At 41.4% G+C, this 24,390-nt stretch overlaps 1 protein-coding gene across 10 annotated transcripts in view; it reads left to right on the top strand.

The window, feature by feature from the left end:
* SASH1 (SAM and SH3 domain containing 1) overlaps nucleotides 1–24,390 on the top strand; it is a 190,602-nt gene that overhangs the window by 144,303 nt on the left and 21,909 nt on the right. For 4 of the 10 annotated variants that reach the window (XM_032102162.1, XM_032102160.1, XM_032102161.1 and 1 more), the window contains 4 exons: nucleotides 186–287; nucleotides 14,415–14,547; nucleotides 18,587–19,422; nucleotides 23,040–23,111. In XM_032102162.1, the coding sequence (XP_031958053.1) occupies nucleotides 186–287; nucleotides 14,415–14,547; nucleotides 18,587–19,422; nucleotides 23,040–23,111 (1,143 nt within the window). Of the gene's footprint in view, nucleotides 1–185; nucleotides 288–8,795; nucleotides 9,090–13,552; nucleotides 13,706–13,900; nucleotides 14,202–14,414; nucleotides 14,548–18,586; nucleotides 19,423–23,039; nucleotides 23,112–24,390 lie in introns of those variants that run through there. The other 6 variants (XM_032102163.1, XM_032102164.1, XM_032102165.1 and 3 more) reach the window with 5 other exon arrangements.

Consider the following 24,390-nt stretch of genomic DNA (forward strand, 5'->3'; position numbering starts at 1 on the left):
AGAACTTCTGGTTGTAAGTCAATTTATTTTGAATAAGTGAGACATGCAGTGCAAAAGTTCAGTTTTTCCCATTTCCACAATGATACAGGGAAAAAAAATGAAATTACATTAACTCTTGCTATTTTAATGAAGATTAATATCTTCTTGTCACTGGAAAATATTCTTTCTGTCTTTTCAAATTTCAGCTGAAAGAGTATGAAGCCCAGCACAGGCAATCAAGCAGTGTAGATGGTTCAGAATGGCCTGATGGTTCTTACTCGACACTTGATGGGTCTTCCAATTGTAATGTAAGTACCTGTCATTGTGATATAGCTCCCCAGTGTCATCTAATATTTAAATTCTTTCACTGAAGTACCGAAATATCCTGATTTACCTGGCAATTTCCTTAATAGCAAATGTGTCACTGACTTTGCAATGCTCCGTTCTGTCTGCAGCAAATCTTTAACTTGCATTATAAATCTTCAAAATCTGTTGGCATAGACTTCAACAGTCCTATTGTATAATCTCTCTGTTTTTTCTTTTTTTCCTCTTTTTTTTTAATCTAGCCCTTTGTCACTGAGCTTTTGAAACACAAGTGGTCCCCAGCAAAAATCCCCTTGTTACAAAATGCACAGAAAAGGGCTTTTAGGTCATTAAACAAGAAGTTGCTGGTTCACAAGTAGAGTTTCTCAGTCTTTTCTAGCCCTTGACAATACATTCTAGATGAGGGTCTGACTAAGTCCTAGCTGCCTGCTGCCTTCAAACACTTCTGTCTCTGCATTAGCAAACTCATAGCCCAGAGTTTGTGGCTTTTGTCATAAGCAGTAAGGCAGCTTTCCTCCCTTGTTTTTGCTTCTGAGCTGTTTAACTTCTGTTGTTTTTATGGGCACCAGACAGTCTTTGTGTTATGCCATACTGAATTAATTAATTTTTCCTTCCAGATATCTTCATTTCCACTGAGTAGTTTATTCCACTTCATTTCTCTAATTGGAAGTTCACAGATAAATCTTAGAGAAGAACACATTCAACTGTCAAATTCAAGCTCTTTGTAACCCATAGAATTGAATCATAGGCTTTTGAGACCATTGGTTGATTTATTTATTTTATTGTCAGTGGAATTTCCTGCGAACTGTAGCAGCCGGTTTGCTCCTCCTTCCTAAGTGAAAAAGGGAATGCAGTGTCATTTTATGAGATGTTTAACATATTTGGTAGCAGAGAAAGATTTTGTTGTTTGTGTTCACAAAAATATGCCCATCTTTAGTTACACTGGAGCAGAGGGGAAGTGATGTTGCCTTATACTCTGTTCTGATATATCAAAAATGTACAAAGAATAGAGAAGGAAGCATCCTGACTCTCCTGCACTGATTGTTTAGCCAGCTGAAAGATGTCTTGATCTTTTCCTCATTAGTATTTATAGCTTGAACTTTCCCTTCTTAAGGCTTTTGTCCAGGGTACCTATAGCATAAAACCCTTAAAACTCTCACTTACCATGGTCAAATCTCAGAAGGATACTGCATTTCTCTCTTAAATCTTCTGGTAGTGGTTTATGCTTGTGTTGAATTTACTGAAAGCTGTGTGTATCTCTTGAGGACTGAACATGATTCAGTATTTCTTCCCTAAAGGAATGACTTGGCACCTTTTCTCTAAATTTTTTTTTCCTAAGCCATCTTTGCATTTTGAGCCAAGAGCTGTTCTGGTAGGATTTTAACCAACTTTCTGCTAACTTCAGTGGGGGATCTCTATTCAATCACTGTAGATAATTCTCAAGATTTTTGCTCTTGCCTCCTGGTTTTTGTCCCGATTGCCTTTAACAGAAGCTGTGAAACTGCTTGCCTTCAAAGGAAAACAAGATCATCTGCAGAAATGAAACTACATGTTAGAACAAAACTCAGCTTGACTTTTTTTTTTTTGTGGACAAGAATGAAACTGGGGTTAACTGGGGTGAAGGACTTTGGGCTGTAATTAACAAAAGGGAAAAACAAACAATGAAAAGTATCAGGTATGTCTAGAAATAGGATATGTGTTCACCCAGATTTTTTTGCCAAAGGACATCTCTACTAATCTGCAATGACCAGCTTTTGAGACATGCAAAGGTGATTCCATTTTCAAGCCCTTTCTTTCCCAAATGGTTTCAGTGCCATTTGTGTGATTTGTACTCTGTGTATTTGGAACCTCAACTTAAAATTACCCCACTCATTTTATATAGGCCATGAAGCAAAGATGGTTTTCCATATATTAAAAACATACTTTTAGGTAGCCCACTGCCTTACAACCTCAGAAAGTAATTGAAAATACAAGTCCCTGAAATAAACGTTTCTGGTTTGAATTTGAAGTCCTTGGGCAATGGTTCTTCTGGTTCTGTTTGCTTTTTAAATTTATTTATTTATTTTTCAGTCTCACAGCCAAGTTGTTACTAGGCAGTTTTTAATGAAACAGTGTGATCATTTTGTAAACAAAACAAAAAACAAGTTAGAATCTAAGCAATGAGAGAATCTAAAAATGAAGGCAGAATGTCTGGAGTGTTCTAAGATTTTAAGTAATTCTTTCCTTTCAAGCCAGCTCTGCCCACAGCACACAAATAATATCTAAAGTACATATATCATTAGTTATTGTTTTCCATTTTAGGAAAAGACCACTTTTTAAAAAAGCTTTTATAGCTATCGTGTGTTTATGACTAACATAATTGGTGTTGATTTAAAGATTCTCATTGATTTGAGGATTCTGTTTTCCAGGTTCTACTCTTTTAAATTACTGTACCAGGAAATGGAAGCTTGCGTTTCGTACCCATAACAAAACTAAACCCTAAAAATGAACCACAAAGGAGTGAGGAGTAGAAAGGTCAGCATCCCAAGGGAGGCAGCCCCATGTCAGTGCTGTGCTGTTAATTGTATGTCCTGTGTTTGTTCATAAGAAACAAATAAACAAACAAAAGCCTTGCCGAGTCAGTAGGTGACTTGGTTCTTTGCCACTTTAGAGTAGTTTCTAGCTTTCAGTCTCACCACTGTGGTCCCGTTGTTTCACAACAAAGTATGTGTGTTCTTTATTTGCTAATGTGGGTATGCAGTTGAAACTGTTTTTCTTTTTAGTCAGATGTATCAAAGCTCTAAAACACCTCATCATTTTCTTACAAGTTTATTTCTGAATATTTATGTTTCATCTCTGTTGCAATGAAAGCAGTTCATAGTAACACTAGACAAGCTTTCATTGCCTTGTGCCAAGCATTAGGATGTAAAGCAGGTGCAGATTACAAATGGATCCCTTTCTGGATTGTAGATAAGGCCCTATTTGTCCTCAGGAGTCAGAACGTCCAGGGAAAGAGAGGACTTCAAAATTGTATCACATTCTTTCTTTACACTGAGGTGCCTTTTATGCTTCTTAAAGATAGAAGCGCATTTGATAACTTTTGGGGGCTGACATTCTCAGTTCATCTAAAATAGGGTTGCTTCATCCCCAGAGCCCTTGCTGGGATGGCTCCAGCCCAGCTTGGAGAACCAGCACTAGGAGAAGTCAGTATGTTCAGTGTGTCAGTCACTTTCTTTCCTGTGCCCCCTGCTAAAGACCACTGATCGTACCAGTTGCCATGTTTCGTGTCAGAGTGGGGAAATGGAGAGAAGCACAAGGGAGCTTGTGACAGAAGTGTGTATCGTACATGTGCTGACACTGACACAAACCACTAATTAATTTCAGTGTCAGTTTCTGTAGATGCAGGTTAATTACAACTTCACTTATCTCTGGACTAAACTGGTTTGTTGGTCTCATCGTCTGTATTTTGGTTTTGATCAGCGGGTAATGCTCAGCCATCCAGCACACCTCTAGGTAGTGTAGCTGGCCTTCGTTTGAAAGGTGCTACAGTGAGCTGTGCCATGCTTGTCTGACCCCACCTACCAGATGTGCCTCAGCAGCCTCAGGAGAGAGGCCGTAATATTTAGGAGTGGGGAGAACAAAAGCAGCATCTCCCTCCAACAATATGGCCCGCACGTGGGCAGTGGAGGGGCCTGCAGTGCTGTTTTACATCCCTGCCCCCCCAACACTTCTTTTCCCAGGATCACTACATTACCAGTAGGAAACTGGCACCCAATTTGTTTTCTCTGAGGAGAGTGGCAGCAGTGGTGCAGACCTGTAAGTAGGCTGTGCACATCTGCATCTGCTGTGAGGCCAGTGCTGGGGACAATTCCCGCTGGTGTTGCCTGTTTTTTTCCGTCTTCTATCAATCCATTTTTTAACAGATGGCGGTGCGTTGAGTCCACACAGCAATAGCTCTAGCTGGACTGGGATAATCATTTGTTGCTCCTGTTCTTACTATTATTTCTTTTTTTTTACCAAGTGGTTAAATGGGGCTAAAAGTTGAAAGGCTGTGCAGAATTGGGTTTGTGTCTGCTACAAGCATCAAAGGCAGAGTAACAGATGAGAATGGACTTGGAGTTGTGTTCATTTCAGTCCCAGAGATGCTGAAGCTGTTGAATCAGGATTGTGTTACCCATTGTACAAACCTGACTCTGCCAAAAGACTAAATCTGATATAATTATCTCTGACTCATGACTGTCATTACTGTGTTGTTTGGTAAGTGTGAAGAATAGGAAGAAAAGAAATAATGAAAGTGTAACTTCTCTAGCACCAATTACCTCAAGAATAAATCTAAGCATAATTACAGCAAATCCACATTATTCAGGGTTATACTATATTTCAGTATGTGGATGCTTTCTAAATGCAGCTATTTTTAAATTTATTTTTATTCATAGTACTGATGGGTTCTTAAAATTTTTAGCCATTGATTGACATTACTATTGCTCATAATACAGAACTGTTAGCATAAACAGGAAAAAGTCCATTTGGTATAATCAGTTAAATTTGTTAGAAATAAGCTCAGAGTCCATGTATATTGGGAATCAGCATTGGGTATCCATGGAGAGTAGAGTATGATGAGGTTTGTTTTACTTTAAACAGTAGTATTTAATTTGAAGCAATGTGAATATTTTGAAGTGTTAGCCCTGGTTTTGCTGTTATCCCAGGACTCACCATTTTTGGTAAGGTTTCTTTTCCATAAAAGGCTAAAGGGTAGAAGAGCATTTCTGTGTTTTAGTTCTTCTTGGAGAGCTTGTTGCCGCCTCCAGGCCGTGCATGCTCTTTCAAGTAACAGAGGGGAGCTGCTGCTGAGCATGGCTGTGAATGAATGCAGAGCTTTCATCTTTGCTCCAAAGAATCTAGTGACCCAATTTCTGTTAAGATTTCCTGAAAGGCACTGATGTGCCTCATTGTATTGGATGGTGTATTTATTATTACTACCCAAATTCCTGTAATACTGTCAGTGCTTAGTAACAGTTATGATGAGAAAGAACCTATAATAAGACATGCTTCAAAATGGTAGTGGTGAATTCCCACGCTATGTGCCAATCACAGGGACTGTCCTGGGAGGCATTGGCTGCCCTCCTTTTCCACTGATCACAGGGACGGTGTCCAGCACCTCTTGGTGAAAGCTAGTAGCAGAATTACAGCATGTTTTGTTACGATCTTTCCCCTCTCTCTATCTCTGCGTAAGAGCAGGAATTCCCATGGGTACAGTAATACAAAAACCTTCATGAGAGAAGTGCAAATCATCATTACAGTTCCCATGACACAACCCAAAGTAAGGTCAGTGCTGGGGAGTGATGATAGCAAAGCAAGAGACCATTGATGTGTTTGTATTTGGTTTTGTAGAACACTCTAAGGAGTTTTTTACTTATTTTTTCTGAAATTTTCCAGAACACTTCAGAATTTGCAGGAGAAATTGCTGCGAACTATTTAAGAATAAAACTGGGTCACCTCTTTAAGTATTGTTTACCATGCAAGATGCACCCTTGTTGTTATCAGATACAGCTTGGCTAGGTATGTATCCCTAGTGGGACTAAACATTGTCACTACAGGATTGTACTGAGCAGCTGGCAGTAATGTAGCCCAAATAAACCTCCTGCTTGCTGCCAATAGGGGTTTCTCCTCTGTTGTAAAGTCTCTGAGAAAAATCTTCCTGCTGTCATGACTCAGAGCTTACAGTAACACCCAAGCAGTGGCTGCAGTTAGGCATGTTCATAACCACTTCTGTTTGCCTGCATTCGGACAAGCCCTATTGACTTACTTTATTGCAAAATGTTTGGTCATGTGTTTGAGGAGGATGGGAGGTGGGAAGGCAAATTAATTTAATATTTATTCTAACATACTAGTTCACTTTTTTGTACTGTTTTTGCCTTTTGGCAGTTGCCTAATTTTTCTGCTTATTACCTAGAGGGTGGGGGCGTCGTACCAGCTTTTTCCTGTTCTCCATGCATCAGCCAGCAGGAGATGCTATAATCCATAATGTGGTTTCACTGCTCCCCTCTTTTCTGAGACCAAGCCTATTAAATTAGAACAAAGCTTTGCTCAGTTCGAGAATTAGGAATCTCAAAAGCCATGTGTTTCACTGCCCTGTTTGGCAGACCCAGGCTGAATAATCTTTGCTTGTGGTACAACAGAAAATTTTAATTGCCTGCTCATTGGTTACCACTTGTCCCCCTTCCCTGATGCTGGTGTTTCCTTCCTCATGCTTTGGATGGTAACATTAACAGCTTGATTGTTTGAAGATACTCTAAGAATGTAATTTAAGTTACTACAGCCTTCACTAAAGGGCTCTCATTCTTTTCCTTTGTTTCTCTGATATGAATTTTGCTGTGTTTCATATATTGCTGTTTCACCCTTGGTTTTCCAAGAAGTCGAGAGGTGGGTTTCCAGTGGAGTACTCCATTTGTTAATAGTACAGCCTATGTCAAAGAATAGGAATTCTCCCTGGATCTTCATAGCCTTGCCAAAACACAAGATTCAGTTGAGAGAGTCTTGTTAAAGACTTTTGTTTTCCATGTATAGAGGAGTCTGCGGGAGAATTGGAAAAGAATGATGTATTGTAACAGATACAGAATAATGTAATACAGAGCTTCATTCTGCTACATATACCTATGACAAGTGGTACATGAGTACAGTTGTAATGTCATTAAAATTAATTATGCTAATCAGTGAGAGGAGTGCTTCACCATGAGGAAATGTGTCTGGCTTGCAGATACAAAGGTCGGCAATGTGCTTCACAAAATTAAACTGAAACCTGGAAACAGTTAACAGAGAGGAATTTGTCTAAGCAGCTATTCTTGTATCAAGACAGACCTCCTGGGAGAATTAAACTTTTATGCTCTCGTTACTTATGACAAATATTTCCCACTGATTTCAGCAAGCAGTGTCGTCACCAGCTAATGTGTAATATATCTCTCACCAAAGTAGCCATTGGATGCTCCTTTGATTTTCTTATAAGTAATCACAGACCAAACCCAGACATGGTTACCTACGGGGGCTGACACTGCACATTTCAGACTTGCACAGCCCTTGCAATTCATGCTCTGGGCAAAAAAATATTTATGACCTCTGTTAATTTTCTTTAAAATTTTGGAGGCCATCATTTGTAACTTCAGGATGTGATGTAGCTTATCACATCTTAGCTTCCTGCAGTTTTCTATAAACAGCCTCTGCAAAGATTAGAGGTCTGTGAAACTTTGTTAATGAAACCCAAAACCTTCAAAACTCAAGTTGCAAAGTCCCAAACTTAGATCAGTTTCACTCATGGCCATGAACTTTTAAGGGAATCTGGGATACATTTCAAGGAAGTCGCTGTCATGTTTCACTTGATGCAGGCTTGTATGTTATTGAAACTGGAGAACACTAGCTGGTTTTATCTGAAGCTTAGAATTTTCCATAGGGCTTTACATCAGGCTTTTGGGGTTGAAGTAATTTAAGGGTAAGAACTCAGCTACAGGACACTAGTAAATCTAGCTTACATGATGGCTGGAGAGTAGAAAAGTTGTGTACAGTCACTAGTACAAAGGTGGAGAAATTGAAAAGGGCTATTTGACTGGGGGGCTCATTAAAATCAGCCAGTCATCAAAGGGAATAGATGTTTAGTCCAGTTATGATTTCACAATGTGATTGATTTGCAGTGAATCGAGATTAACAGGCCACTGATAGTGTGGTCCTGATTGAGGGGAATCTTCCTTGCCTTAGAGAGAATGCTGTTGTGGTATGCCTTTGCTACTGCTTTCCACCCCTGGACAGCACTGCTCCCAATAAGTAGCAGTTTTGGTCCTTGTTTTCTTGTGCTCCAAGAGAAATGTCCAACTTCTGGATTTTTTATGAGGTTTGGGATAAGGTGTGGTTGCCTGTAAAAGGAATGCCAATGTACTTGAGCATCTCAGAGTCTGTTTCTTAGGAAGGGAGATCAGAGCCCAGCCTAGGTGGAGATGTTGAAAGGAGCACTACAATACTTCATAAAGCCACAACACAGCTAATTATGGACCAGCACTTCTCTTTCTAGTTCTTATTTATGTTCTTTTCTAGCACTGAAACTGAGGGGAAAGATCAAAAAAAGTATCTAAGTTCACCAAGTTAAAAAACATTCAAGCAAGGTTTATTTTTCTTTCAAATTAGTCCTTCATAAAGGGAAATTCTCCAGGGATTTTTGTCAAAAGAATTAAAAAAGAGAAAATAAAAAATGCCTGGTAAAGGGCTTAAGTTATATTTCCTATAGACACAGCTTCCACTCTAGTGGTGGTGTTGGAGGGTCACTCTTCATCCTTGCTTTGCAGAGATTCTCTGTATTTTTTTCTTTCACTGAAATTCCATAGACAGTAATTAAGGAACTGGAGGCCAGCAAGAGGTCAGCAAGCCTTCGTCAGTGAAAACAGGGATTGTTTGCCATGTACAACACTCCCTTTTTTCCTTGTGGTGAATAGAAGATTTGCTTAGAGCTGATGACTTATGCCTTTCTTGCAAGTTATGCAGCTAGCAAGTAACTGGGGGAATCAATCAGTGAGCAGAAAACAGCTAATTGAGTCCAGCATCACGCTTTTTTCTTCTTTACATATTCAGCACTGGAATCGGAGCCAGTTTGGTGTCTGATAATGTAACTCCAGAGACGAGGCATTTTGTGTGCAGGATTCAGAGCGAATACAATACTAAAGAAGAAGTGTCTGCTCCTAAATTTCAGGGTTACAAAGCTGACAGCGGTTGAGGACTCGGGGGAAAATACTCGAAACTGAGCTTTAGGCTTATAAATGCCGAAGCTGGTAAGTCACGGAGCGTGTAGCATGATGTGGAGAGGATGTGCCTCCTGTTTCAGAGAGGGAGAAAGAGAAAAGGCTTTTGTGGTTATTCTTAGGCACAGCACAGCATGCATAGCTTTTCTCAGTTTTCTTTTTCCTTTCCGTGGGCTTTTAAGTTCTTTTCTGTTCTACTTTTCTGTCTCTGACTTTATCCAGGCATCTTTAATAAAAACTTTTTAAAGTTAGAATGGTTGGGATTTTTTGGCAGATGTAAAGCCTGCTGGAAAGAAGAAAGGACATGTGTAGCTACATCTCCTAAAGGGAACAGCAAAGTCTCTTTGCATTTATTATAGAGCCTGTAGTTCTGAGGTGAGCTAGCCAGGGCTGGGGGATGTGATGTGATATGTCAGTGAATCTAAATGTAGTTTTTTGCCCCAATTTGCTGAACAAGAATTGTCTGGTAGCAAAAAAGAATTGCAGCTTGAGCTTAATCAGATATTAAAAGATTTCCTTTTTTCTTAGACGGAAGGTTTCCAAGAGATTTCAGTTTGGGGCTGAACTATTACTGGGCATAAAGCAAATTGTAAAATTTTAACCTCTCTCTAAATGGCTTCATGTAAATGTCATGTATGTTTGGGGTTTTTTATGGAGCTGAAGCAAATCAATCAGTTATGATAGCTTTAACTGGATGTTGTCCTAGCATTTCTTGCACATTTTTATTGGGACATGGCTACCAAGCTTTGCCTGTTTTTAAGGGCTGCTGCTATAACCCTGAAGTGTTTCCAAACAGTCCTGTCGAAAGCTAGCTACTTACTTCTGGTTTACATTTTGCCAATTAATTCCAAGTACGCTAATAAATGTTAGTTTTCTCTGTCTCCCTCTCTCTCTGTGAAGCACTAACTCAAAGAGGGAGGTTAAGATTGTTATTTCTGTGGCGTGTGAAATGGGCTGGATGTTAGAGAGCAGCAGAGCAAGGCGTGTGCCCTGCCTCCTGAGCAAGCAGCACCAAAGAGCCTGCGTGAGAAAAGCAGGAGAGAAAGCAAGAAGGGTGCCAGAAGCAGAACTATAGAGAGCTCCTCTAGAATCCTCCTAGAATGTCAGAGTACATGTGCTAATTTCCTATTTGTTCCTGAGCATAAAGGATTTTTCTTTGATCTTTCATATGAGATGATGCAAAGTGCGGCCTTTGGAGGTGCACAAGTAGGGAGTTTCCAAGGTGAAGGGATGCGAGAGGTGGCAGAGGGGATTGATTTCTTACAGATTTGACAGCATCTTCATTGTTTGTGGCCACATTTGTTTGCAGCAAAAAGCTGGGCAGTGGGTATGGGCCTTGGCCTCTCTGTAGTTTTCCAGCCGTGTGGTACGTGGTGGCTGCAGTCCTCTGCATGCAGTTCTTGGTATTTCCAGATGCTGTTAATATATTCCCTGTTTCCCTGCAGTCCTTCGCGCGTTTGTGCAGCCAAGCTCTCCGAGCTGGCGGGTTTCCTCACCGTGAGAGCATTGCAGATGCAGGGATGCACTTGCTCCAAGGCGCTCGGGAAGGGCGGCTCCACCCAGCCAGCCCCGCCAAGGGGCCCCGCAGGCTGCGCTGGGTCCCCGGCAGCCCGGCCGAGGCCTGCGCTCGCTTTCAACCAGCGCGAGTTTTGTGCATCAGCTTTGGCCAATTTGCTATGGTTTAGGGCTGTGGAGCCAGCTGTCTGCAATCTGATGTAATGTTGCCCTGGAAACCAGAAATGAAACACTTAAGCATTCACCACAGAATTACTACATACAGCATTAGCCAAAGTAATTAAAAGTTGAGCCATATGGGCTTTCGGATGGAAAAATTCGGAGCAGAGGAGATGGAAGTTAAGTTGTTCCTATTTGCAGTACTGCAAATCCATTTGTTGTCCCCTTGAGGGCACAGGGAGAGGCCTGCCTTGGCTGTGCACAGGGGTACAGGGAGCTGGAGGGGCTCTGGCTGCTCTGGCTGTTTTATCAGCACGTTAAGGACACCAAGGCTTGGCCTGGTGGAACAGCCGTGTGCCAGGGCCAGGAGGCGTTGGCAGAGGGGGTGCAGCAGGGACTCCTCCAGTGCCAGAGAGGCTCTGGCTGAGCATCTTGCAGACACGTCCACTTTGTAACAGACCACATCTACCCTTCTGCAGTGCTGCAGCATGCTGGAGTGCCTGTGAAGGGGGAGGAGGGCAAGAGGGGGCTGGCAGCTGTCTACATCCAAGTCCTGTGCCAAGACCTCGCTGCTAGAGCTGTCCAGGAAGCCATTTCCCAGCCCACCACACTTTGGGGACACTGGGGTAATTTTCTCATCTGAAGTCAGGGACAGCTACCAAAAAAAGCAATTTGTTCACCGTGAAAGATGGGGAAGGTAGAGTGGGTTGGGGAAGTCAAAGCATGGGAGTTCAATGGTTTCCAAATATGTCAGTTATGGCCTGAATGCTTTACATTTCTGTTTTCTGTTTAATATTAGCTGTAAAAGAAAGCATTGCTTGAGCTGGAAAATTAGGCTCTGTTTCCCATGTGCCAAAGTGGAAACTTTTGATAATTCCAAGGCCTTTCTTAAAAATTTAATTCAAAAACAGGAAGCAAGTGAAGAGTAACCCTTTTTGGAAATGCATTCATTTTCAAGGAATCGGCATTATTTGACAATAAAGTTTCCTGAGTGGCACCACTGGTGTAGTCACCATTTTTAGGCCTTTTTGCATAAACTTACTGTTTTTCTCTGTAGAAGATTTCTCTGTCATATGCTACCTGATATGATAGGAAATAGGCTGCTGGAGGGAGACTTGTCTTTCATCTACCCACAAAGCACGAGCTGTTCTCGCCTATCTGCGAAGCACTGGCGATAGACAGGATCTGTCGCTGCTTGTGGAGGACCCCAGCTCAAAAGGCTACTAGGAGTCCTGAAGCATTGGGGAAAACCAGCTGGCACTTAATTATGATTGCACTTTTTTTATTTTGAAGTATGGTGCCCTCTGTACCACCCACTCGGGTTTGATTTCAGTACCTTGCGCTGAGGCTACTTTGACTCTTGCTTTTGCTGTGGTAGTTGTGAATGCAAATGTCAGACATTGTAAAAGCTCTTTTTTCGTTGTTGGTGTTGAGTCTTCATAACTCTGAGGGGGCCCAGTTCCTTATCAGATATCAGTGGTGCAAAGCAGGTCTAGCTGTTTATTCTTCGATGAAATCCTGGGTGGGAGGACCAGGTATGAGCTGTTCTGTAAGTCTAACAGAGCTCACAGTTTCACAAGCAGTAGTCTTGCAGACCTAGGGTATACAAAAGGTAATGATGGAAAGCAATCCCCTAGAGTAATTGCATTTAAAATAAACATATCTTGAGTGCAGAATATGCATGATGGTTGCTTTCCAGGATGCACTTAATGGCCCAAGAAGTCTTGCCTGAACTTCTTGATTACAGTCAATAATCCATTCATCATCTTATCTAAATGTGTCTGTCTTGTTTGACGTATCACTAAGTTGTCCCAGGCATAATCTCTGAATTAATGCTCATCTTGTTGCTTAATTTGTCTTGATGTAAACAGCCCTGGTACTCTTTACAGTCCTATTTTTCCTGAAGGAAATTTATTAATTACCTAGCCAGTCTGTAACCACAATAAACACATTCATGCAATTCTTGGATGATAGAATGACAATTCCTACAGCCGTTAATGTGGTCAGTTTGGTATTCCTCCTTATTTTGGAGTAACACAAAGTTTGTGGGAAATTGGTAATTGACAGTGCCCTTGCAGAAAGTCGCCAAAGTTTGCTCTGGTGTGGTTCTGGGGCCTTTGTGAGGTGCATGCCTGGGAGGTAGGCTTTCAGAGGTGCCCTGGCTCTTTCAGGCTCTGTGTGTGCCTTTGGAAGTATACCAGTGCAACTGCTAAATGGTGTCCTGCCCCGTGGCATCTGCCTTTAGTACCTCATCCTGATATTTAAGTGCACTACAAAAATACAAAGCATTTTTATGTTCAGCCTCTTATTTATCCTCCAGATAATCAGACAGCATTTTTGCTGGGAAGAGAAGGGGATGGCTTTTTTTTGTTTGTTTGTTTTTACTTGGCTTGCATCTGTTGGGGGTCTTTATTTTTAAAAGTTTCATTAAGGAGGAGAAAAAAGGATGAGCACACTGTGGAAGCCCAGATAGCTGCACTGACAGGAAGTTGCATGAGGGTTTTTAGAGCTGACCATTAGGAATGCTGTGAATTGGCTGGGACTATGAGTGAAAACAAAGTAAGGTATACGATCCATACCGTGCTCCAGCTGGAGCCTGTGCTGTGCGCAGGAATGTGCAGCGGCGCAGGATGCCAGGGCTGTCCTGGCCAAGCCGGAGAGCCCTGCTGGCCTCCTCTCCTCTCCCCTTCCCTGCCCTTCCCCCTGCTGCCTTCCACATTCTGAACTGATTAAAACAGAGGAAGTAGCACGTTGAACATTGGATCTGGCTCGAAAATCGAAGTTGTCTTCTTGTTCACAAGGAATGGATTGTTTCAGCTTGTTGTGTCACTGCTGCTGGAGAGAAGGGAATTTTTTTTTGTCTCTGTAATGTTTGATACTTGAGGGAAAACAGCTGGAACTGAGCATACTGGATCTGATGCAAAACGAAACGGGATGCTGGGGAATATGGACTGCACTGTATATCTGAAAAGGTCAGAGTTTTCCCTTGGTCAGTGCTGGAGGAATGCTCTGTCCATCTTAATTCCAGCCTCGAGAGCCTTCAGGAGGAGTGTAAGGAGCAGGGAGGAGGAAGGGAATATTTTGTAGCTGTGGCAGTCCGTGAGTGAGGCAGATGAGGTCTCCTCCTTCCTTTCCTTCCCATTCCTTTCTTGTGCTGCTGTTTTTGATTTTCTGGGAAGACTGGGGGGAAAAAAAGAGAAATCATCAGTGACAGAGCTTCATTTTGGAAAAGCTGTTTATAACCAGGTTTAAACAGCGAGTTCTGAGATGCCAGACAGACCAGGGACTGACTAAACCACGGGAGCATAACTGGTATGGTAAGAAGAACCCTGGAAAAGAGCCCTGCCTGAAACATACTGGAAGAGGATGTGGAAGTAGTTATTACACAATGCATGTGAAGAAAGACAAGGGCAGGAATGCATTTCAGTGCCTAGGATCTTACGTTGCACAGATTTAGAAATCAAAATGGTATGTCATGCTTTCAGAAAAAGAAAAAGAAAAAAAAAGAAAACGACAAAACCCTCAGTAATTTAAATGTTTCTGTCTGACCTGAGCTGAAAATATAACACCAGTTACAGAGCTGCATTGACACAATGCAGCAGATGAGCTGGGTTAACTTGACTTGAACGAGCAAGCTGTGGAACTACTGCTTTATTAATATTCCTTTTGTTTCTTTGCCAGTCAAGAGAACAATCTGATGATGAAACAGAGGAGTCGGTGAAGTTTAAGAGGTTGCACAAGCTGGTGAATTCTACTCGCAGAGTCAGGAAGAAACTCATAAGAGTTGAAGAAATGAAAAAACCCAGCACAGAAGGTAAAAAGCAACATGGTTAAAACTGTATGTGTTTCTCTTGAGAGGGGACAGAAAGTGGAGGGTTGAGGGAGAGAGGGGTGGAGTATTCGTGAGGGAGGGTAGGAATGACTGCCTTGTCTACTGTGCATGCCTTAAGTTACTGAATTTTTAGGCTTCAGAAGGAGGAAAGTGACAGCCTAGAATGTGGTTGCTGCCGATCTGGTATTCTCAGAGCAGCAGTGGAGAGCCCCTCATTAAGAGATCAGAACTTGGCTTATGTTTTCTGCCACATGCTGGGGAGGGAATGAGCCTAGGAGCAATCCTAGCCAGCTGCCCCACAAGCTCAGCAAAGAATTAAGTGGAGCCACTACCACACTGCTCCCTCCTCCCAGGCTTGGGGTGGCACACAGGTGAGCTCCTGCTCATTTTGGGAGGGTAGCAGCTGGCTGGTGGTGCAGTTGAACCACATGGCATCACCCTGTGGCAGAAATACAAAAACTCTATCAGACATTCTTTGTGGGATAGCAATTGCCTCGTGACTTCTACTTCTGGGGGATCCTGTCTGCAATTTGGCTTCTGAATGAGCCCTGCTCCCTACAGAGAGGGGGAGAGAAGGGAGGAGGAAGAGGAGAGGGGGGAAAGGGAAGCAGAGTTCAGGCCCTGGGAACACCATGCTGCAGAATTAACTCTGGATGACCTGTATCCATGTGTGAGCACTCAGATTAATGGAGCCTGATCCTCAGGAGCCTCTCTGCGCAGCTGTGCTTGAGTCTTCACTGGAATTGTGGGCATCTCTCTATGTTGGTGGCCTTCCCGGCATTGTATGCCAATTCCCCTCAGCTCTGCAGTGAGCTGAGCTGTCTTATGATTCTTTGCTAGTGCATTTAAGGAGAACACGTGCATCTTGCGTATGTGGCAGGAAGCTGCTGGCAGATCTATGATCTAGCCTGCCTCTCCTACATTATGGATGGTGTTACTGGCTGGCGTGGAAGGCACAGCCCATCTAGAGCTCTGGAATGGGCAGCTGTCTCTGTCTGGAAAGGTTTTATCACCTCATATGGTGAGCATAAAGCTGGGATACCTTGGAAACAAAAACATGGATTTTGAGATGAGACAAACAAAACAGGACTATTTTTCCACTGCTCTGGGGAAAGATGGCCCCCAGAGAAATCTGTCCTACCTCCTCCTTCTCTCCCCAGGAGTCTGGGAAAAGCTGCAGGGAGCAATCAGGAGGAGGCTCCAGAGATGGGAGCACATGCAGGAGCAGGCAGCCCAGGGGCTGCTGGGCATGCAGATGCCTTCCTGCAGTTGGACCAGACTGTCTCCTCAGCATATTAAATATCTGTCTTGCTCTCTGTATCCTCTCTTACAGTGCTTCACCTCCTTATTTCCTTTTTCCCTCAGTCTTCCTCTGAAGTGTGCCACTCTTTCCAGGGTTTTTATTTCCATTGAATTTTTCCACCCCTGCCCCCTGCAGAAAAAGCACTGAACTAACAATTGTATCCAAAAAAAAGTTTGTTCTCCCTCCTTCTTTCTCCATCTGCTGCCTGTCTTCTCTAGCTCTAGGCTTCTTTGATTAAATTATCTGTAACTCCTGAGTTTGTACTTCATCTATCACTCTGGAGTTTCTGTGTGGATTTGCTCTTGGAAAACTCTGTTGCAGAACCAGTTATTGCTAAATTACAACATGGATTACTTCTGCATAACTTCTGTATAACTAGAAGGCCCCCTAAGTAGCCAAGTATACCTTAGCAGTAGATACCTATGACTTTTCTTTCAGGAAATTCCACACCCAAGTTTTTATATGGCAAATTAAAAGTGCTTCATAAATGCCATCCATCCTAATCTGTAATAATATAGGTCTGTATTCCCATTTGGATATGTTAGAGGGCTATGCAAGATCACAAAAAATAGGGTGGTCAGATTTGGGGTTGCAGTCTGGCCTTCCAAATTACCTGCAGTTGACTGGATGTTTGCTGTGATTCTTTGAATCTATGTTACGAATGTGAAGTAATGTGAAATCTTAGGTGACTAGGTTCTGGGGAGATGGCTACAGTATTTGATTGAGTAACATCAGTAAAATTTAAATAAATTCATTACTGTTCAACAGCCTTTAGTTTAGTGTAAGAGTAGACTTATTTTGAAAAATGACATGCAGTTTCCTAGAAGAAACATTCTGAATAATCCTTCTCAAAAATTTCTTCACCAAAAACAACTTTGCTGAATTTCCCTTGTGTGTTCCTGTAGATTTTAAAGGAAAGCACACTAGTCTCAGATTCTTCTTCCACATTTCTGTTACTGACTCTGTTATCACAATGTATGTACACTTGGCTGAGCTGATACTCACTAGAATGTGCCAATATCTGAATCCATATGTATTTTGTCTTAATCTGCTCCTAAGTGAGCTAAATAACTGAAACTTCCTAATTCCTGGGCACCATTCTTATATAGCACTTAAAAATGCATCACATCTACATCTGTGTCATTATGGCTTTGTGTCATGGACTCACTCCAAATAACATCTGTTACAGTGTTGACACACAATGCATATTTTACAAGCGGTTTAAAAACATATTTACTTAGTGGACTAAAATTGTTTATCAGTACATACTCAGTCCCAGGAGAATGTCTATTTTCTCTTCAAATTAAGATGTAGAGGGGGAGAAGAGCAAGTTGAACAGCCCAGGGAAAGTGGTGTCAAAACCAGACTCCAATCTACAGACCTACCCCAAAAAATTTCTCAAGAGTGAAAGTTTCATGTCAGATGTGGTCCACTATTCCTTTAATGTCACAGTGAGCTTTATCTTAGTAAAATAACATCTTAGGTTTCAACAAATGTATGTCAAATATGTTTTGCCAACAGAGTGAGCTGAAGGTGGGGCAGGAATCCTGTACAAGGTTGCTAATCTGTCATCTGAAGGGTATCCCTTGTTATTGAATGAGCTAGTTTAGTAAATCGTAGGTAGTTTGGTAATGGTTCAAATTTAGTTCTGCTGGAAGACTGTGGAAGCAATCAAAGATGAAGGCAAAGTCAGGTCATGCTAGAAATTTATTTTGGCAAGAAATAAATACAATCATATTTGTGTGTGTGTGTGTCTGATACGTAGCTATGAACGCTGTGAAATTTGTCAGGGAGACAAAGCAGGATGTGTACTTTTTTTTGACTCTTACCTTGTTACTGCATCTAAAACCTGTGCCTATACTTTGCTCAAAAGAAAACACCAGAGAAAAGTTTCTTATATGATAAATGTGAAAAGGAATTTCAGTTTCAAGTTCTTTATTCCCTTTTCTCCATTCCGAAAAGGAAACCTGGCTATCTTCCCATGTCCAGTACTATGTTGCAAAATATTCCTGTGAAATATTTTCTGGAAAAATTTGGTGAAAACCAAGTGTTTCTGTCATTACCAGGACAGTGTTGAAATTGGCACACCTGCAGTTTGACCTACTTCTTTGTTTTTGCAACTGCTAAATAAATTCTGTGTGATTAAAACTGGTGCCTTTCCCCCATCAAAAACCCAGAACTTTAAATTTCATCCTGGAGTTCAGCTCCATAAATTTCTGCAAAAAATACTCCTTTCTGCAGCCACAGCAGCACTAGGTATTGGAAAACTGGACCTGAGAGGTACTTGTTTGGGTTTTAACACCTGTGTGTACTTCTGACCTATTGTAAGCTCACTAGAGCTGAGCATCATATGCAAGTATCATAAGAAAAACATGAAAAACAGATCCCAGTTCCAGCTTCTAAGGGATTGTTAGTAAGAACATCTGTGGTCTTACTTAGCTGCAGATGAAAGAGAGAAACTTAAAATAACGATGAATTTATTTACAGGATGTTGTCTCCTGTCTTTCGTTAACTCATCCCAGAATTCTCACTTCCAAATGGAAGGAAGTACTTCAGGTTTATCCACTCAAAAATAACTTCTGAGCAATTTACATCAAAAATAGTTTTCTTCCAATTTAAATGGGTGGTATCTTGAATAAATACAATAAGACTCTACAGGGAAACATCTTAGAGAATTATGAACAATGACAAGCGTTCTGCTGCTTTTGTCCCCTGTAGGTGTGGAAGAGCACTCACTTGACAACTCTCCTATACTGGATGACAGATCAGCACTTTACTCTGGAGTTCACAAGAAACAATTCTACTTCGACAGCTCCTGTGAAAAGCAGCCAGAGGATGACTCGGACTCACTTACTACTTCTCCCTCATCCAGCAGTCTTGATACCTGGGGAGCTAACCGGAAGCTGGTGAAGACCTTCAGCAAAACTGATAGCCGTGGCCTTATCAAGCCTCCCAAGAAACTTGGGACATTTTTCTCTTACCCAGAAGAGGAGAAGTCCCAGAAAGTTTGCCGCTCCTTGACAGATGGGGAAATGAAGAAGAGCCTTGGCTCGCTGAGCCATGGGGTAAGTACAGAAAGCATTTGCTTTTATGACAGCAACAGGCACAAGCACCATCTTCTGGTGTCCCTGGAGGAGATTCAGAGTGTAAGGAAGCAGATCCGATTGAAGAAAATGGATACTAACTATTCCTGTTCCAGAGCTTTTCTTTGCCAGCGCCCTGCTAGGAAAGGAGCATCCCCCACAACTTGCGACCTACAATTACTGCGGCACAAAACAAAAGGGGGTGGAGGTTGTGGCTTCCCAAACAGAAGGCTACGAGGGCGCACCTCTGTCAGCGAGTTCAATATCACCTATGTGGTGGAGAGAAGCCTGTACAGTCACCTCAACCTCTCACAGCTGGTGCGTCCCGTTACTGACAGGACCCTGAGCAAGGCCGACAAGCAGGACCTGAGGAGATGCCTGCTGGAGGAGGATGAGGAGGCCAAGAGGAAGTGGGCTGCCACAGTGGATCGCTGTACTAAAAGGGTTCTCTTGAGAATCCACCAAAAGTCTGTGAGTCAAAGAGTTGCCATGAAGGTGGTCTTCCAATTTCTGTGAGGTTGCAGTGAACGCTTTCTGCTTTGTACTTTTAACTAATATTCAGTGCTTCTGCTTTCTTTGCCATTAGGAACTCTTAAGCACTGTAATGCAGGTGATAAGGGAAGCGCCTGATATAATCTTGTCAGAGAAGAGTTTTGTTGCCATTTCTGTGTGTATAGAATAACTCAGTGAGAGTGAGCAAATATCACAAAATGCTGCTTTTTTAATTCACCTAGTGCAGAAATAGAGATCACCAGTGAACAGAGAAGGTTTCAGATACTATAAATACATTCTTTGTGATGCTTTGGGAATCAGTATTCTCTTCTACCAAGAGATGAACAACATTTTCAGAGTAATATTGTTACTCAACTGTGCTCTATTTCTTTTCAGCTGTCGTTGCCTTAAATTGGCCCTTCCCTTCTCAGATTGCATCTCATCAGTTCACTCACCCAATCTGTATTTTCCCTTACATACACAGCTGCAGAAAGATGTGGAGGTTTGCATTATGTAGTCACTGCCCTCCTGCTTGCTGCTCACCACCACCAGGAGTGTCACTACTGCTCCTTCCTTCTACCATGGAATGAAGGTGGCAGCTTCCCTCAGAGCATTATGGAGAGGGAACGGGGGATGGCCAAAAGAGGAAACTGTGCTTAGAGTGAGAAATTAAGTGATTTGAACACTCCATAGGGATCCAAAGCCGCTTCCTGATTATATGATCCAGTTTTGTTATATGATGACATTTCATCATATAACATATGTTAACTGTGATTCTGAGTTTCCTAGGAACTTGCCTTTGATGCCAGATCTCCAAAGCTGAGCCAGCTAGTCTGTTGTCTAGTTGACAATGTTCCCTACTTGAGTGGATTGAAACAGCAGTGCACCCATAACATTAAGCAAGATATTCCAGTGAACAATACAGTAGAAACAGCTTTTCCTCTTAATAACAATTTTTTTTTTTTTTGAGAGGTCTCTGCCTAATTTCTTCAGGTATAAGGTATAAGAGTGACAGCTGTGGTCTCCTTGAATAACCTGTGGGAGATGACCAGGCCTTCATGGTTCCCTTTTTGCTCTTTGGCCACAAAACACAGATTTTTATTCTACCCAATACCAAGAACATTCTCTCTTGGCAGCTTTACTATTTCTTCTGTATTGACTGCTTACTTTCCCCCTAACAGGACACTGTTTATTGGTACAGACCTTGTACTCAGAAGATGTTGTTTTCCTGTAAGGATATTAAAATTATGAGAGAAACCTTGCTCGCCCCTCTGTGGGTTGAATAATAAGGTTATCTTGGACCAAAAAGCATACTCATATGTTCTAGAGATGCCCCATAATTAAAAATACCCTCTAAAACTTAGTAAAATAACATCTTAGGTAAATCAGAAAACATCTTGGTAAATACAGATGACATAAACTTTTCAGTTCTTCTTTTAAGTTAGTCTTGTCTCGCTATAGTAATTTCTTTATGAAAACCTTCCGCACTGACCTTTGCTTAATCACAGAGATACAGTTAAAAAAGAAATGGATAGCATTTTGTTGTTGTTGAGGAACTCCGCAGTCAGCTGCTTCTCCATCCTGGTTTGAATGGGATAAGTGTTGGAGACCTGCTGCCCTTACAGCTTTTTCAATGCACTTCCTCCTGAAACCACAAATGGCTGCCAAGCTTCAACTAATGCCGCTCCTTCCTAGAAATGCTCAATGTTTGTTTGCTGCAACCTCAGGGAAATTGCAATGCCTATGTATTCAGTGGAATTGGTCACTCTGTCTTGCCTTGCCATTCATTTTTGTCATTTATATTTGTTTCAGTGGCCTGGACATGCATGAAATTTTCAAATGGCATCAATTTTTCTTTTTTCCCAGAAGAACAGTACTTTTGATTGCATGGCCATTCCATTGAATATCCCTCTCCTCATCCACAGACCTTTTGTTTAGTGCAGTATTGCCAGGGCCTCTACTGGAATCTGAAGGTGGAAGTTAAATTTTAAATGTATGGGGAGGTCCATAGTGAAACAACAAGCATCCTTAATAAGGTGCATTCACTCAGAAGCTTTTAACCAACAGTTGTTTTGCTCTCCAGGAAGACTTCTTTAGGAGGAGCTCTGGCTGATTTGACAGACAAGTTTGCTCTGAGCAGTTCCAGATGTCCTCTCTTCATTGCTGGGATTACCATACACTGTAGCATTAGTTACAATGGTCCTTCACAGAAGGACCAAATTACTCCTAGCTAAACATGCTGTGCATTAGAAACTGATCTTATTACTTGTGGTTAGTCTCAAATGTTTTCCAAAAACAATTTTTAAAACCTGTGCCATAGTCACATTGCCTTCTGGAAAAAAACAAAAAACAAACACTTAGAAAAATTCTACATCATAGCACTCTCCTTAATGTGTGTGGGGCCTCGACAAAGCTGGCTTTGAGTTCCACTAGAGTTGTGGTGGGTACAAACACTGTCATCCAAGTTTGTTGGGTGTAAGCAGGAAGAAGCTAGAAATAAAATCTTCTAAAAGCTATTAATACGTATGCTTCTAAGTGGTGGGCAGGAAGAGTGTTTACTTTAAAAGAATGAATTCTTATAATTGTTTATTAAGTGTCACAGTTTATACAGCTTGCTTTTTCCTAATAGACAAAGCAGCCTAGTAGTTCTCAGTAGTGGGTCTTCACTGACTCACTGAATCCTTTGTAGGTCTGAGCCAATACCTAATCAATACATAACTGATTCTACTCTGTTGCCCTAAGAACTTCTAGTTCACAAGCATTGATCTTCTGCCTCCTGTTTATCTCAGCTCTGACTCGGAAAAGAATACTTATAGTAGGAATCTGCCTGTCTTCAAAACCCCACTCAGAGCCCAGAATTGAAGCTGTGCAAGTTAATTTTAACTGCCACACCTTCATTTCCTTGCATTGCCCCATGAGACTTCTGCCAGGGCCAGTTACTTGAGTACTGTGCAGCTGGTTGTTCATTGGTCAGGTTTTATTACCTCTTGGATTGCAAAGAAAAAGCTGGAGCACCTTATCTGGAATCAAGGCTTGCTGGATCTCTGGGGACACAATGCTTATGGATAGCTGGGCTGGGTTTTCCCTGCTCTTACCGAGGGCTTACCCTGCTAGGCTTCCAGTGATTCCCTGTATTTCAGTGGAAATGCAGCCTATGCAGCTATTCAGAAGGTAGGTTATCCAATGCTTTAAAAGATTTAGAAGATTGGTGGTTCTCTGTTTCAGTGCTGCTGTGGACTTATTTATGAAGGCAGATGGGAGTGAAGAGATGGAGTTGCCAGCACCTTGGAAAACTTGATGCATAAGATCAACAGTTTCCTCAGACCAAAAAGTCTTTTTTCTTTTTAAAGAGAGGAGTAGGCAGTAGATGACTCAACAGCAGCAGACCTTAGGCCAAGGAGTTGTCTCTGGAAAAGAGAGACTCATATTGCTTTACAACAGAGTTCCTGATTTATAATCTCTCATCCCTTTGTTTGTTTGTTTGTTTCTTTCCATTTTTGCAGACATTTGTGTTTTAATTGGTGTTCTCCAAATCACAGATGTTCTAAGTGAGCTAATCATGGTGATAAAACTTACCTATCCTTGGTTTTTTGCAGAGAACCTGTAGCTTTGGAGGCTTTGATTTGACTAATCGTTCCCTTCATATTGGAAACAGTTCTGACCAAATGGTGAGTTTGAGAAGGTGCAGACTTGAAATAGCATAAAATGAAATGCGCAGTAGAGTTATAATAGACTGAAGTGTAATTTAGGTCTGTAATAATAGTTTGGGGATCCAAGAAAACAGAGGATCTTTGTTAACCTCAAACTTCCTTAGCTTTGAGAATAACATACCCACCCATATCCATGTGTGGATAAGTATTTATATACAGTATGTGTAAAAAGGTAGGAACAAGTGACCAAAGCACAGATCTGGGGGCACATCTGTGGGCTATTCTTACGTCTGACTTCCTCAGAGCATCACCCAAGGCAAAACATGTGCTTGCTATACTTTCTTGGTAAAAATATTTACTATTTGCAATGATGAGGCTAACTTTGCTGAAGATCTGCCAGTTATTTGCATGGAAGTCATTATGAAAGAAGTTCATTATTTGTTTTCTCATTGTATCTCAGAGCTCTGGAGTAGACCAGGATCCCATTGTGCTGGGTGCTGTGCAATTGATCTCAGAGAATTCTTGTGTTTAAAAAAAAAAACTCATCTCCCCTGAGAATTGATTCCATTTTATGTTACTCATGTTGATCCCACTGGTACTGTTGGTTGGCCTGTGGCCAAAAAGAACAAAACAGAAACAAGCCAGAACATTATACCAAATGAAATAGCAAACATATTTTTTCCTTCTGCCCATAGATGTTTTTCTTTTCTGTTCCAGCATTGGATCTGATACCTTTACTGTCCACTTAAATCAAGTCTAAATTGTGAAACATTTTGTATGCCAGCATTATATTACTTCTTATGCCAGCTGGGTTTTTTGGGCATGCTTTTTGTTGCCTTATTATTTTTTAACATCATAAAATACCCCTAAATTTGCTAAATCTGTGGGTGGTTATTTTACTCATCAATTTTCAACTCAGTAAAAAAGTCAACTTCTGAACTTAGAGTGTTTATCTTTAAACATAGATACTTGTTTTGATTAGATTGGTTTTAATATAAGAAAGTGTGAAGTTTAGATGTTATACTTATCCCTGGGAGCATCAGTAGTGGGAGAGATGCAGTGCACTAGAACAATATATACGGATCAAAGGGGGTTTTTTCTTGAAAACATGTAAGTCCATTAAATAGAAGGTTTTTTTCAAAAAAAGATTAAGCAAAAAGCTGTCCTTAACTTCTTGTAAAAGACCAAAATTACCAAAGAAGTTGTAATTACGAACAACTTGTAAGGGGGAAAAAAAATGTATTGTCAGTTGAATTTTAGAGAAACTTTTTGTAAGAACATTAGTGAAGTAGAAAAC

This window comes from Corvus moneduloides, chromosome 3, assembly GCF_009650955.1.
Source record: "Corvus moneduloides isolate bCorMon1 chromosome 3, bCorMon1.pri, whole genome shotgun sequence".
Lineage (NCBI taxonomy): Eukaryota > Metazoa > Chordata > Aves > Passeriformes > Corvidae > Corvus > Corvus moneduloides.